Raw genomic sequence first — 16,826 nt, 5'->3', positions numbered from 1 at the left:
GGAGGTGACTGGTCAGACGGAGAGACAGAGAGTGCAGACAAACTGAAGCTCTGTGGATCAATCTGACGACCTGAAAGGCAGCTGTTATCAACATGGATTGTCGACATGAGTTGTGTGGTCTGTGTGTGAGATTTATTGGATCACTGAACGCATCATTGGACACATAATCACAGCGGTGAGCCAGCCACGGTGTTCTTTCCAAACGCTTTAGCCTTCCTCATCGGTGGCTTAGTCTGCTGTTACAGTCAGCAGCTTCCCTCGTCCTCCTCACTGTGCTTATTTCAGGAGGAATGTAACTACGTACATTTATTCAAGTACCTAAACTCGTACTTGATTTAAATATTTTCTTTTCATGTTACTCTACTGCCCCACCACTCGTCAGAGGGGGATGTTGTACTTTTTACTTCACTGCATTTATTTGACTGTTGTAGTTGCTAGTTATTTTTCAAATTCATATTTTTTTTTTCACTTAAAATGATGTGATATTTTGTTCATACAATTGTAACAAAAAGGATTAGTTGATTAATAAGCAGTTGACTCATCATTTTTCACGAAAAAGCATTTCATGGTTTCAATGTCTATACTCAAGTTTGAGCAAAACAACCATTCATGAACGTGTCATTTTGAGCTGTGGATCATTGTGATGGTTTTTGTCACTGTTTTCAGATTTTATATCAAACAGTTCATTGATTAACAAATAATTTTCTTAGTAAGGAAATGATGAATCAATCAGAGTGCTCCCTCCACTGTCCTCTTTCAGTTAAACCGTTTCACACACAGTCAGTCTGATCAGCAGGGACTAATTCAGTCCACGTCCATCCCATTCACAAACAAACTGGAAGGCAAGAGGGAGCTTCAATTCCCCCTGAAGAAAAGTCTGTTGTCCAGATGTTCTATATACATAATAAATCATAAATACGCTTAGGGTAAACATACCATATGTGCATGAGCCATCATACACATCAACATAAATATTAAGTATATAGTCATTAAAGTCACAAATAATGAGATGAGACAAGACAGTTGTGATAAAAGATTAAACAAGGCTTGCACTTGAGGGAACGAATGTGTCGTGTGTTTGTGAATGGTGGTGTCAAAAGCATGAAATACAATTGCAGCGTGCAACCACAGCAAAGTGTGGTGCAAAAGTGTTCGTGCAAAACAAGTGGAGGATTGTGTACAGATGGTAAAATAATAAGTATATACAAATCAAAATATAATCTGTTAAAAGCAAAAATAATTCATTAAAAGCAGGCACGACTGCACGAATGCCTGCCGCAGTGCATTACAGGAAACACTGCAAGCGAGCTGCGCACAGATGTGTGTGTGTCTTACTTTAAAACAGAACATAAAGCAACACTACTTTCAGATATCAGCTTTGTAGCTTCCGTCACCTGTCATTTAATCAAGCATGATGAGGATGAGGATGATGAAGACTAAATAGAATTTGAGAAAGAGCCACAAAATGCCAGAGCCTTCTTGTACGCCCCCACATTCACTGCACCTGTACAGGAAGAAAAAGAGCCGAACGTGTTCCACTTCACGGACCTGCCACAGCATGATGTGTGATAACACAGTGCACTGCTTTGCATACAGGACGCATCACAGCCGCTTCACTTATGCAAGAAAATTCACTGGTTCTCTGCAGATATTTTGAGCAGAAGCACAAAAATACATAACCTTCTTTTATCACAGATCTGGAGATAGTGCTGTATCACTCACGTGCATGTGTTTTGTAAACTGATGTCACATGCTTGCTGACACTTTTGTCAGATAAGTCAAGCGATGTGCAGTTTCACGGGACAAGGTGTGGACCCTCTCGTTTAGGTGACGACACACAGTGCATGTGACTGCATTGTGGCTCAATTGGACAAGCGCAACAGAAGCATTTCTGTTTGTTTGAGCTGCAGGTGACGGGGCCTGAAGAGCAGCAGCAGCAGCAAGAGGTGAGAAGTGTAAATCACTAACACGAGGGAGCCGCTTGAAGAGGATAATCCAGGAGCGCTTTGTCTGTTTAAGCTCATGACCCGCTCCTTGGTGGACATCACACACACACACACACACACACAGAACGGAGGTTCCTGTTTCCTTCCTGGCTCCCCTGGCTGCTAATTACTGAGCCTTCCACACCAACAAAGGAAAGACACTCTATCCATTCAAACATATTAATCCCTCCATTTACAGACTGCGGCAGAGGTGACTGCAGGGAGAACGAGTGGAGAGTTTGTTTTTGCCTTCTGCATCCTTGTGTGTGTGTATGTGTGAGAGAGAGAGAAACACACATGATATGTTGTAAGAGTTAATGTTGCAGAAATCTAGGAAATGGAAATATATGTGTTGTAATTCATTCATGTTGTTATTTGTCACATGCTTAGTTGATGAGGCTGATGTCAAAATTATTCAAATGTGATAAAGCTCTAATAGAGCCTTGAGACTTACTAGCACCGTCTGAAGTTTATGATACAGGACATATGTGCAGAGGGGTGACAGATCAAAGGAAAAACCAACATTATCAGCTTCATTTTTTTTTTTTGGTCTGGAGAACTTGAGTGGAAGGACGGTGTTTGGTGTTTTGATGATAATACAAAACACATGGGTCCAGTTTCTCCCACAGGGGTTCCCCTGAGATAAGCTCAAGCCACAGCATGTGATTTCAATCATTTTTGGACCCATCAAACTTTGGGAAGCACCTTTCCATCAGGCCAGATTATTGTTCATGTGGATATTTGCTTAATTCAGTGTTTCCACTATCAATTACATTAGTGCAGTCACAGTGGACGAGCAGCACAGTTTTTAGTGCCACGGCAATCCTTGGCATCATGCCACTTCACATGAAAGTGATCTGAATGAGTTCCATCACGTAGCTGGATAGGTACTGTGAGTAGAAATCCTTAACTGAAGTACTGGAATTAGTATCAGGAGGTTTTTCCTGTCTGTAGTTTATAAAGGTATTGCTATGGAAAGTGAAGAGTAAAGTCTGACTCAGAAATCCAGCCTTCATGCTGAGCTATTCCCCACTGTAGGAAGTTTCTTTCCATTTATTTTAGAGAACTACAATAATTTGATTTGCACATATGCTTGATTATATTTAAATATCTGAAAAACAGAAGAGACCCTGGTTAAAGGAGAGACATATCCTTAATTGTGCCGTTGCTGACATGTATGACATGTATTTGTGGATGTATGCTGTTTTATTAGGGGGAACAAAAATACAAACTAGGACATTTGTGAGCTTGAGGGACAGCTTTCAGTAATATAATGAGTGTGTTGTGGCTTTTTCTTCAACTGTCAGAATACAACCATCTCTGTGTCATTTGCATGTCTGCATATCCTCCAGTCTGAATAAACAAATTCCAGGTGGAAACATCTCACTTCTGCCCCGGAGCCTGAGACAAAAAGTATCACTGGGTTCATGACTGGCACTACAGCTTTCAGGGAAAAGACGTGCACGCTGTACTAATAGCTCCAAGCGATTTTAACTGAGCAACATTTTGAGCCAGTGGAGAAAACCTCAAAAAAGTAGAAACTGGGCACTACAGCTTTCCAGTATGTGCCTGCAGTAGGGATTGTTGTCTTTGTGAGCAACAGAGGAGAACTATGTAGTGAATTTGTAATTTCCTCTGGAAGGAATTTTGAAAAACCCATATTTGATTTCAATTATTTCATTTTTGCAGCGGTAGAAACCTTTACCAAAGAATTCCTCCAACCTCACAGCACCGTACACTTTATGACAGAGTCACATTGTGTTTATTTGCTGACGCCCAAAGCTCTCCGCACTTGCCTCTCTGGTCAGATTTAATCCTGTTTATTCACAAAGTTGTCTCCCTTTGTCCCTGTTTGACATTTGGAGTAAGTGAATTGGCCGGAGTTATTTTTAGTGCCACCTACTGAAATGAAGTCGTAGTACAGCAGAGCAGGAGCGCGGCTGTAGTGTTGCACAAGTGCTGCGTGTGTAGACTCATAACAGCACTCTAGGTAGGTTAGTGGGATAAAAAAGCCATTCACTTGACTTCCTCTACTCCCACTGAAAAGGAAAGAAACTGGTATTATGTATAGTACCTGAGAGAAAGTGGGACAAGTGTGTGAAGGGAATAAGAGAGACTGCAGTTGGGGCGTCAGACAGCGTGACTACCACAAAGAGATCTGTTTTGACTAGATTCCACAACCCTTAGTCCTTCAGACCTGTGACATTTAATCTCACTAAGACCTCATTTACTCTGTTCACTGGGAAACAACATTCCTCAGATTAACAACAAGCCTGCTCCACAAGCTCTCAGCAGAGTAGACCAGAGTGTACCCATCCGAGCGCTCAAGCTGCACCCCTATATGCGATAAACAAAGGGGCAAATGTTCTACTCTGATCTGTTCTAAGTTAGCTGTTGAAGTAAGACCTGTGACAAGATTCAGACATCCTGCAGGAGCTGGTGGTTTTCAAGGTATTGTGTACACTTCAGTTCCATCAATAGGACAGGTTTTATAATGAGGATATTTGCTATGCAAATCTGAGGGAACTATGTGTTCCTTCTTCAGTGCAGGCAGGTATTGCACTTCCTGGCTGCAGGCACTGAGTAATGTTTACACTGCTCTATGACACACAGAAACTTTGTTTTGCCCACAAATCTCATGGATCTATGACAGTGTGAAAAAGAAAATCTGGTGAAAATGTAAAAATTATCAAGAAACGGAGATCAACTGACACATGCTGCTTGCTTCAGCATGAATGTAAGTTGGGATATTGTTAATGAAAAATAAATGATTGTATCAACTTCACTTTTAATAGATTTATTAAATCCAGTCTTTTCGCTTTGTTTAAGTTTCAATCCAAAATGCCGACATCCATCTGTATGAAAAATAAAGTTCTGTCTGTGAATGTCTCTTGTTTAGCCTCACTGATAACAATTTGCACATTGCACAATTGAGATGCTTAAGATTAGAGGAAACCTCCACCAGAGAGCTCTGGGTGGTGTATTTTTTTAATTGTCCGGCTCTGTGCAGAACTCATTTTGGATGAAAAATCGTTCATCTTTTCATGTAAAGAAAAAGTGACAGACAGCATTTAATTTTAACAAAAAATACTGAAAACTGGTTAGAGCATGGAGGATTAGTTGATCAAAGAAAAATAACATTCAACTATTTTCATTATCAGTAGCAGTTTCTCAAATGAGAGTATTATCAACTTTTATTTACAATGTGATGGTAAACTGAATATTTTTCTTTTGGGCGGGGGGCTGGGCTGTTTTAAAATCATAAAGACCATTTCAGTATTTCCTGACATTTTATAAGCAAAGTATAATAAAAACATTTATTACTCACAGCAGTGCCACTCTGTTTCTGTTACTCTGTATGCAATCTATAGTCAATAAATGAAGAAAAGGACATTTCCAGCTGAAACTTCCCTTTACCAAACAGTTCACTGTGGTGAATATTAACTAGACAATTTAGCACAAACACACTGGGATTTTATGCTGGGCATGTTTTTATTTACACATCAATTCCCTCTTATTTTCTTCCATAACTGTTTATTTTATTTTATTTGATGAGTATTCAGCTCCCACCCGTGACAAAGAGCACCGGTGTTATGACACCGACAGCAGCGCCGGTTCAGACAGTCCAGATCCGGACCCTGGTCGTAGGGTAAAAGGCGATCCGCTCCGTGTTTTCCCGCGGACCATATGTGGCCCAGCTGAGGTGACTGGCAGGACTTGTTTACTGGTGGAGAGACTCGCAGAAAAGAGAGACGGAAAGAGGGGGAACCTGAGGGAGAGCAATCGCTAAACGGAACGGGAATCCAAGTTTTTACACTTGACCCGTCTTTTTAAGTCCTTTTTATGTTTGTTTACCTCATCGTTTTTTCACTGTCGGAGACGGGATACTGACTTTATTGGTGTCTGTGTGGGGGGTTTTTTTTGTTTTGTAATTTTTAACTCTGTTGCCGACACTGAAACCTCGTTTGTTTTGGATTAGCTAGCTAACGTTAGCTGTTTTTCCCCCATCAGCTAACGTTAATCCGAAAAAAAGAGAAGAAACGGGCGGCGTGGTGGAGAGTTTTCTCACTTCAAAGCAACGTGTGTGTTAAGCAGAGCCGTTTCGACGTTTTTTTGTTTCCCTCACAGTGGATGGGAAATAAGGACGTTTTCCTCCCAAGTTTCCCTTCTTTGTTTTCTTCCTCCTATTTTGTCATTTTATGGGTATTCATTCGGTTGCGGCGTGGTGGTCAGCGGGGGTGAAGGAGTTCAGAGGAAGGTCGTTAGCGGGGAAAGCTGCACGTTTTTCCTGCACGTAGCTGCTCGGAGGAGTTTCCTGGGATGTGCTCCCATCTGTCTTAAAAAGGATGAGCTTCTGAGAAGATACCAGCAAACGGGGTAATATAAAGACCTGTGGACTGCAACAGAGAGGACGCAAACCCTTCCGACTCCCCGGTCTTCGCTCTGTATTTGACGATATCCATAACTTGAGCCCGTGTGTGTTGGAGGAACAGAAGAGGTGGTTGTTTTTAACTCTGTGCACAGGAAAATACTTATTAGCATTTTTGTGTGTGTGTGTTTTTTTTTTCTTTTTTTTTAAGTGGGTCTTCCCTCATTGGAGCAGTGCATTTACAGTGAAATGAGCCCGGGGCCAGTGGACCTCCTTCTGGGACCTCCAAACTAGCCCTCTACGTGTGGGATATTAATAATAATAATAATAATAGCAGGCTACTGTTATTTCTCTCTTAATTCAGTGGAGCACCAAAATTAAACAGATGAACGCGGACTGTCGCCTCCACTTATGGAAAATGAAGATCTTTACTCGCACATGTGTTACCAGAACCCAAGATCACATTATTTAGTGGTCTGCATTTTTTCCAGGGCTCACATACATCATAAACTTGGCTTGGAAGATACTCATACATTTATTCCCAACCCCTCCTGGCGTACGAGGGGCAAGCCTGAAACAGTTGGCTATACTGGACCTTAATTTTTAAGAATATTTTTGGTATAAGTAAATATTTTTCCTTCAAGATTGGAAGATTTTTTTTTTCTTTGAGAAGCTTCAAGAGGAGAGCACAGTTAACCCCCAAATCAAAATGAGACGGTGGACGCTAAAGCTGCGAGCACAAATTGTGTTTTTTATCATCGGCACCTGCATTATATGCCAGTGTGGACTAATAAACGGAGAAAGTAAGTATTGCTTTTTGAAAAATTTCCCAAGCAGTGTTGCTGCGTGTTTGTCATGGCACACGTTTTACTGTTTCCATCTGCACATAGCGCCACCTAACATACTGTATATTCAATAAAGACAAAATTGTTAGCTTTCTCATTAAGAAAAAGTCATTTTAGTGATTTGTTTACTTTGAATAAACGCCACAATTAACGAGATATTGTGAATCTGTATAGGATTATTCCATCATTGGAGGATGAACTACCGTAAAGTATGATAAAGACACCATAAACACACCACAGAGATCCATATAGACACTGTTACTCATAATAGGAATATTATTGTATACAATAGCCAACTTAAAGTATAATAAGACACATTTAAGTAAGTTTGTCTTCTGACATAAAAGAATATATCACGGAGATAATGGAGCAATAACTAGTATGATTATTTTGTCAATTAAGAGTTTAATTTTGGTCACGGGTGCTCGCCTTCCTTTTGGCGCATGCGTGAAGTTTCAAACAAGGTCTAATTAACGGGCTAGTAATTTCAGTTGTCGCGTACGCGTGGCTTGGCGCTAATAATTGATACGCCTCCTTAAAAGTTATTGGGTAATATCCCCGCCCCCTCGCGGTGTCCCTTAAAGGTACATGTTTTAGCGGCCTGTGTTGGATGCGCCAGCCCCTGGGCCAGATTAGTCGCTGTAACTGGACGAGTGTGGTCTGCTGCAGCGAGTCTAAACTGGGAGTAGCAGGATTGGCCCTGTGAGCGCAACTAGGCCTCTCATGGCGACAGACGCACATCAAAAACAGCACACGCACGCGGCGCTGCTGCAGCCTGAACGTAAACAAATTAGCCGCCGACGCTAAGAAGTCTCTTTATAGGTAGTGGATTAGCCTACATTGCTCTTTGGCTCCAAATCGGACCAATGTTGTAGGAGTCTTCCTCATCGGATGATCTCTTCTGTCAGTGGCGGTGTTTTTAATCAGTGAATTATTGTTTTGGTTCTAATGATAATGATAAAACACCGTCTAATCTAAGCAGTGCCGCGATGCTTTGCCAGAGAGAGCTGGAGATAACGTTCACGCTGTAAACTGCCTCATGACCTCGCCTCGTAAAATGTTATCAATGGATAATTTGTAACAGGGAATTTTGTTTTCAGTGGGTGGGTTTATTGTTGCCCGCATTCGAGCAGTGAACGTAGTAGAGGAAAAAAGTTTCGTCCATAATCTTAGTCTGAAAAATCTCTTCCGTTTTTAATTCTTGACAGTGACGTGAAGGAGAGCAGAAAAACCTTGTTATTTACAATAGATGATATTTGACCATGTGCTAGGTTAGTGCTATCACAGTTGGAATGAATGAATGTCTCAATGGAAAACATGCAGCGTAGACAAAGACTGGCTGGAATACAAATGAACTGAAATTATTAATGCTGGTTTTTACTTGTTCATTCCTGTTTTAACCTTTGGCCTGCATTTGTTCTTTTGAGATCCTGTGTTCAGTGTTTTAGATAGTGTGTTGCACAAGTCCATAATGTGTTTCAGTACACGACCGTAATGCATGTGGGTAGAGTGAGAAATTAAATCAATTTAAAATGAGGCAACAAATGACGTCAATGAAAACTAGTACTGGCTGTTACTTGTCTTTAATTTAGTGATGTTGTGGATCATCAGACCTTTGAATTGTACTACTTAAAAATGGCTCCTAATGGCCAGGTTCAAAGGAAATGTTCTGGTTACTTTACACAGGTCATGTATGCAGACAGAGCAGAGGCCCCTGAAAGGGGGTCTTATGAGGCAGGGTTGCTGCTACCCCTCCTTCTTCCTCTCATTTCTCTCTTTATCGGGGAGTGGGGTACATATCATTGGCTGTTTTCTGCTTCCTGATGTACTCAATTCATTGAGAAGTGACCATATTTGGCACTCTTGAAATGTTTACGCCTGAGGGGGTGGGGGTGGGGGTTGGGGTGGACAACAACCAAAATACTTAGAATATTTCATTCTGAATTCACACACATCTCCACCTCAGTCATGGGAATGGAGAGGTTGTATTGATATATAAACCACATTGCAGCTGTGGTCTGCGGAGCACATTCTAGAGAATGAGATAAAGTGTTTCTTAACGGGCTGTTGTTCGTTGAATTTGAGGGGGCTGTTTTGTCGTAGTTATCAGCAAACAGTTTTCTGAAGTAACCGCTGAGCTGTCTCCCGGTCTCACTCTTGAAAAACAAGTTGTGCAACCGGGAGCCTTGCCCCCTTCTTGTTCCTCTCAGGCTTGTAAGCACAGCTCTGTTGGAAAGGGGTAGCGTGCATGTGTGCATGCATGTGCAGTTATATATGCTTTCTGCAGTCTGTGTGCTGTGTAAACCAATTATATCACATGGACTGAAAACTGAATCTTCCCCCTGACATTCTGGATTCAGTGTCCAAAGCAGTTCCTTTGAACAGTTGAATATTTGTTTTTGTTTTTTTTCTCAGCTGTTGTGATGAAGTAATATGTTGATTTGTAAAATTAGAGTGAGCAGAGATGCCCTCTGTTTTAGTGCTAGTTTGTCTCCAGCCCATTTGGATACTCGGGCACTCTTCACTGAAGTGCACAGTGGCATTTTCCGACAATGCGGTTCATGCTGTGGAATGTGTTTGAAGTGGCCCACCATGTAGGTGTGTGTGTGTGTGTGTGTGTGTGTGTGTGTGTTTTCTGTGTGCACATATATCACTGTGCACTCCAGCCACCTTGTGCAGTCTGCAGGATCTCATCTCTCAGCTTCTGACCTGCCTACTTCCGAGCAATGCATGTTTTTTAGGTATTTGTGTGTGTGTGTGTCTGGAAGAGGTAGCCATGCATGAGAACAGTGTGTAACAGAGAGGCAGGCTTAAGAGTGGGCTGCCTGTTAGCACTAGCCTCTGTTCCCTGAGTGGCCCCTTCTTCGACCACACATCCAGTTCACTACATGGACAAACGGCAACATGTGTTGTTTTAAAAGTTGGGAGTGTTAATATATGACAGGGTGTCTGATACAGAAGAACAGTGAATGAGGAGGGGAGGCAAAAGGTGTCACAGGTGTACAGCAGAATGACCACTCCTCCACCAAATCTATTATTTCAGGACATCTCAAAAGACTTTATTGTGCTCACACAGTGACAGAGAAGAGAGTCAGTTTATTATAACCCAACCGTTACTGGAATTTCGAATGGGAACTCTGTTTGTAAAGTAACATGTCTTTAGAATTTCTGCATTTTTATCTGTCAACTATTTTTTTTCTATTCTTTTTTTTAAATGAACAGATTATTTGGTGTGTAAAAATATCAGAAGACGTCTTCAGATCGCATTCTGCCTGTTTGGTATCAATCAATATATCAGTTGACTCCATGAGACAAAAAAATCATTTTAGAACCACCATGAAATGTCATTTTTGCTGGAAAAACAGGATTAAAAAAGGATTATCGGTTATCAAATCAGCTACCAGTTTATTATTATTTTATTGACAGAGTAATCAGTCAATTGTGTCATCTCTAGTTGTTAATTTATTATCTTTTAATTGTCCTCATGTAATAGTGTAACTGGTTATAAACAAGCTAAAGGATAATGGCATACAACTGTGAAATGCTTATTTGTGAAATGCTTGTAAAAACAAACAAACAAACAAACAAACAAAACAGCTTTTAGTAGGTGTAGGTGTCATGATACCAGAATTTTATCCCGTACTAGAATAAAAAAAAAATCCACACTTGACACCACAGTCCCAGCATATCCTGCACATAGCAGTGGTCCTGAATAAGTTATTGAACACATGCCAACACACTTGTAATAATGCTGATATCTGTGCAGCCTTGGGTTGAAAATCTGATTGGCGATCAGTTTTTTAAAAGCTTTGGTGCTTTAGACACTATCAAATGTTTGTATTGTTTTAAACACAAGGTACTGAAAATATACTTTGACACTTTGGCAATCCTAGTAGTATGTTTAAGCAGAGACCGGATATGAACACACCTGCGGCTTTTAAGAAATTATTATAACATAACTTTGAATCATGATTGTTTTTGCTCACCATTTCAAACACATGCCGCATTCAAAATGTAGTGCTTTCATTGCAGTATCGTAGTTCTTGACTATTAACATTTCTGCCACAATCGTGTATTTTATCTGTTGTTGCAATGGCCCACTATTAGCTAACAGCCTTACTTACAGTAAATATGTTTAATGCAGAATCACGGCTTTCACAACGCAGCTGTACCTCTGATTGCAGATTGCCAGTTCATGTTTGGCTCGTTCATGTTCACAGAGCCTGTAGACAATGAGGGTCATAAGCTGAGGCTCCACCAGCTGTGTGTTGTGTTCAGAGTGTTGGTAAGCCAGGCAATATGTACTGCTAAAGGAAATTAATTGTTGGGCTGCCTTTCCGAAGTGCTTCCTCCTCTGCACTTATCTTTCCAAATATCGCTTTTAACTTCTCCTGACTTGCCATTGCGTTTTTTTTTCATCTTGTTTGCAAGATGAAAAGAGGTCTGTGTGTGTGTGTGTTCCTGGCAATTCTTTCCAACAACACTACAAGTGGAGGATGAAAAACACAACCTGACCTTTTGACTCCCACAATTCACTGTTTTATCGGCCGACAAGCAAAAACATTCCTTTAGCATGTTTGCTTGTGTGTTCAATTTTGCCTGCTTTTGACAGACCCGTCAGTGCTATGTTAAATTGTTTTTGTGTTAGATTAATTTAAAAAGGCTTAAGGATTATTTGAAGTCAACCTTTGAGAAGAAGACACAATAATTATTTAGCACAATGTTTGTATAGAAATATACCAAGCCAGGAGGGAGCATGCACACTGTTTAAATGTCTTAAAAATCTGCAGTCCAGGAAAAGATATACTAGAACTCTCATAAAGGATGACGTAAAGGCATGCTGGAGGTTGTCTGTCTGACTGTTATGTCTGTCTTTGAAAACTTTAATCAGTTATGATCAGGTTATAACCTTTTATTTGACTTTTGTAATCTACCAAAGTAAGAAAATTCCCTTATGTTCAAATTTAAACAATGAAGATAACCAAATTGGAACACTTTTATGGATGCTGAACAAAAACTAAAGGGGCTTCTGTGGCCATCCGTTCCGACGTATGTTTTTTCTGGAACTGCCTTCTAAATCACAGCCAAACTTTTACTTGTTGGTAGGAAAATAAATGAATGGGTGGTTTTACCAGTTTTTTAAAATACCTGTAGATACAAGTGACAAACCAGCCCTTTTCATGGCCTCCATGAACCAGGCTGGTAACAGGTGCATGCATTATTCTCAACACCCACACGGTCTTACTTTGTGTGATCAAACAAATAAACAACAATCTGGCCAACAGTTTTTTTTTTTTCTTGTGAAAATTCAAATGGGATAAATGGGGAATGCAGAAACTGTGAGCTGAAAATGCCAGCTGATTTGTCACTTGAATAAGTCCTGAGATGCCACTCTTTGAGAACACTGATCAAAGTTCATCCTATCCAAGCTATGCAGTACCATGTCAGGTTTAAATATGTGCATTAGTCTTAACACTTTTGTGACAAGGAGGGCTGGTTTTTAGTACGGGTCTCAGCTTGATGCCCTCCTCTCTGACTCCCTTTCCTAGATAGAGAACTGTGGCTGTTTATGTAAACCTCTGCTCACTGCACAGAAATGTGGTTGAGATGGGAGGGGATGGAAGGAGTGCGGGGATCTCACACACACACACACACACACACACACACACACACACACACACACACAGGCTGCCGTTACGCCATGCTGCAACAATCTGATTTGGTAGTCCTTGTTGCTGTTTGGATCTGCCCTATTTTAACTGTTGGTGACTTCACATGGTAAAATCCAAGTTGAGCTGGCCCTGTAATGCAGGGATCAGCAAAGGGATCTTTTGGGGGTCTTTTGTGGGCAGGACCAGACACTAGCTGAGGCCATGTCCTAAAGTGAGTAAATTGAAAAACCCATTATTTTGTTTTTATTTTGGCCTTCCATCCACAGCAGCCCTGGAGTATTTCACCAGAGAAGCTGCCCAAGATGATGAGATTGAACATGACTGTCTTGGTTTGACTGTGATGAGGAAAAACCTTTTAGAAAATGTGATCCGGGCTTAATCTGTACATCCAGATTGATAGTTTGGTGTTCATCTTTGCTTGGTAAATAACCATTCCGAAATTTTTGGTAGAAATTACCTAAAGCTTCAGGCTGAAGTGGCCAGCGTCTGTCCAGCGCAAGTGTTTCTCTACTATTTTGGCATCTCAGCGGACTGCAGAGTTGTTGTATTAGTAATTGTGCGCGGAAATAAAACTTTCTAAACAAAATTTCTGGGTTAATCTACGCTAATGTGAGAGGGGAAGGCTGAATGGTTTGTGCCACATGCAGATTTCCCCCGAGAAATGCGTAATAGTATCATAGTAATATATTAATTATTTATTGGTAGTACATTGATTAGAATTTCAGATATACAATAGTATATAACTTAACATTTACCGTTAATTCCATTCTACTTCTGTCATGTGTTTGTGTGTGTTAGACATTGTTGGGCTGGAGTGGCTGTGTAACTGAATCTGATGGGTTAAATTTATTTTGAGGACTGTCATATGACTGAGAAGTGGCTATTTGACACACAGCCCAGTGAGTCTCTTAGCAGTTAATTACAACCACACGCACGCACACACATGCACATGCACATACATACGAACACTCAGGGTCATAATGCCGATATCTGAGTAGACGAATGGTTAGATTCAAGCCATAAAATAAAGAAATATTGGCTGCAGATGGCGAATATGACAACTCGAAATCAATCATGAACACTAGCAGATAGTAAATGTCAAATTAACTTAGCATGTCAGTGTTGTACAGTACCAGGCAACTGCTGAAATTTGTGATCGCAAACGCACAAATTCAACCAAACCATTGCTTTAGCTGCCCGTTGTGTTTAATTTGAGCCATTCTGTTGGTCAGACTAAGTAAAATTGTTAAGGTGTACTCATCTTTGCCCTCCCTTGTATAAATTGATACAAGACTTGACTGTCACCTAATTATCTTCAAATATGCAATTCTTGATTAAACATAATTAAAGATCTTCTCAAACTGTGGTGCATCTGTCCTTCATCATCCACGGTATGTGTGATTCAGGTACATCTCTGACCAAGCAGGTGTTTCAGGTGTATTCTGAAAAAATGCGGCAAAATGTGATAAGTGAAATATGAAAATTGGATCAGTAGGTAGATCAGTTGTAAGTTGTTCGCACTACAACAATTTGCACACTCTCTTTCCCTCCTGTGTTCATGCTGTTTAACTCTTGACTGAGTATCTGTCTCTCTGCCTCTCCTCCCGTATCTCCCTCTCATTCTCCCTCCCTCCCTGCGTTTGCTTTTACGTTCAGGGGTAAAAGGGTTCATGCTCATCCACTGATTTGTTTTTCTTTTAACACTGCAGATGCGCACAGCCTGCAGACCTGTCTCTCTCTCTCTCTCTCTCTCTCTCTCTCTCACACACACACACACACACACACACACACCCACCCCTACCTGCTAATCCCACGCTGTATGGGATGGGAAAGCCTCTCTTTCGAACCTCTTAAAGGTGTGAACACCATCCATTTGACACCTCTCTCTCTTCCCCCTCTTTGTTTTTTGTTTTTCCCTCTCTTATTAGGCTGGCTTGCTCCAGCTGGGCCTAAGTGATGCTTAAAATGTACACCTGCACATTGTGGACAACAGCACCCAGTCACATGGACCTTCCTGATTATGTTTTGTTTGCCACACTGCATCTGTGTGTGTCCTTTTATGAGCACTCATGCCTATGTGTGTGTGTGTGTTTGTGCACGCACACATGCCGGGCTTGGGGCAGGGGGGTGCTCTGTTTTTGTCCTGATGAACTAGCCTGAGATGGGTTACTATGGTGACAGCACTGGCTGTGCTTGCAGTAGGCTACAGTACTCACCCCACCTCCCTGTCTTAGTACACTTTTAGCCTCACTTCATTTAACTCATTTATGCATTTTTAATGTGCAGTGAGAGAAAGTGGGATAATCATTTTTGGCATAATTTTCTTGATATAGTAACATATTATTGAGGTGTTGTTGCGTGATTTTTGAGTGCTGCCAGAGGCTAATTATCCTTCTCTCAACGTCCAGAGGGATGTCTACTGTAAACAGACCATAATCTGGTTTACTGGTCACTCTCAACACCTGTATTTGAGTCAGGGCCTCTTGTCAGTCAGCACGTTTCCTCTTAGATTCAGTGAGTTCCTCCCGAATATCAGCATCCGTCAATAACCCACACAAGTCCAACCCTCCTACTGGACACAGTTTAAGAAGTGTTTTAAATTGGTCCCTGTGTTAGTCGTGATAAACGCAGTGATTGACGTGAAAGTTTTGCATAAAGTCCTGCATGAGTCCTGCACTCCACGGACCTCTTCTACTCTAACAACATGTAGTATACACGCTCTTCACTGTGTCCTCAACATTACGACGGATAAAGAGGAAGACGGAAACCACCTGCTTAACAGAAAGAGGACATGCAAAGCACCTTCCTTTTCAATTCCTACTTGGTGTTCACTGTACTTCTTTGTCCACTCTTTTTTATTAACAGAACTGAAAAGATCTGTATATATCTAACAGTGGCCCTTAAGTAATCCACATATAATACAGACCCACTGATACCTAACCTCATATGTGCTCAGCTTTTGTGTAAATCAGTTGACCTCACTGTGATTTGCGCCGGAGCTATGGGGCGTGCACAGACAATGACATGACTCCACTTTTCACACTGTTAAAACTTTAAGTGATGCATTATTCTGTAACTGAAGGGCACATTTCTTCTCAAAACATTCGGAAATTGATTTTGACAGTTTAACAGAAATTGAGAGTTTTTCTAAAACAGCTGCAGTGCAAGTTCCAGTTTTGAAAATCATTAGTAAAGACCAGTGTCCTTCAGCAGACTGGCAAAAATAATTGTCAGACAACCAAATTTTTAAACATTATTGGACATGAACAAATTAAAGGTTCATGGACACTGAATTGTAGGTTGAAACAATATTGAACAAAACAGCAATGTTCTATAAAGAAAAATCATGGAAATGTTGACACAGAATAGCCTCTGTTAAGTGGTGCATGAAGTGGCTGATTATTACTGAGGCTGGGACTAACATTTACTTTTATTGTCTGACAGTTAGTTTGCTGATTAATCGATTAGTCGCTCGGTCTATAAAATGTCAGAAAACAGTGGAAACCTGATCAACAGATCAGGTTTCCTAAAGCCCGAGGCGACCTCTTCAGATGTCTTGTTTTTGAAAATCACTTTTCAAAAATCAATCAATTAACTGTCACAGCTCTAATTATTACACAAGAGGATAATCCATAAGACACTGTCTGTCTTCAGCTGCAAAGCTATTGAACAGGCTCAATCTTAAATGTACTTAAATGTATTCTGTTGAATAAAAGCAAGGTTGCTGTGTGCGTGTTTTCTGGGAAGCAACAACAAAGCATTTGTGCAGAGACGTAAGCATCTGTTATGGCAAAACATTAAACTCTGAAACATTCAGGTCAGACCTGGTTGTTTTAATGTCATTGGATAGCTGTTGACGCGTGTGCGCTTTTGGCCTGTATTTGTGCATCACGTGCCTGTTGGTGCTCTAACAATGTTCAACAGGCGTCGTCCTGTTGAAGAAAGTCAAGAAAAC

At 40.9% G+C, this 16,826-nt stretch overlaps 1 protein-coding gene across 1 annotated transcript in view; it reads left to right on the top strand.

Annotated features, from left to right (window-relative positions):
* The first annotated feature begins 5,678 nt into the window (after positions 1–5,678).
* Positions 5,679–16,826, top strand: part of insrb (insulin receptor b) — a 78,158-nt gene continuing 67,010 nt past the window's right edge. Inside the window, exon 1 of the mRNA XM_046392335.1 lies at positions 5,679–7,157. Coding sequence (XP_046248291.1) covers positions 7,064–7,157 — 94 coding nt within the window. The 5' untranslated portion in view covers positions 5,679–7,063. The remainder of the gene's footprint in view (positions 7,158–16,826) is intronic.

This window comes from Scatophagus argus, chromosome 6, assembly GCF_020382885.2.
Source record: "Scatophagus argus isolate fScaArg1 chromosome 6, fScaArg1.pri, whole genome shotgun sequence".
In the NCBI taxonomy this organism is placed as follows: Eukaryota; Metazoa; Chordata; class Actinopteri; family Scatophagidae; genus Scatophagus; species Scatophagus argus.
The sequence above is the reverse complement of the archived record's forward strand: the minus strand, read 5'-3'. Positions and strand labels throughout refer to the sequence as shown.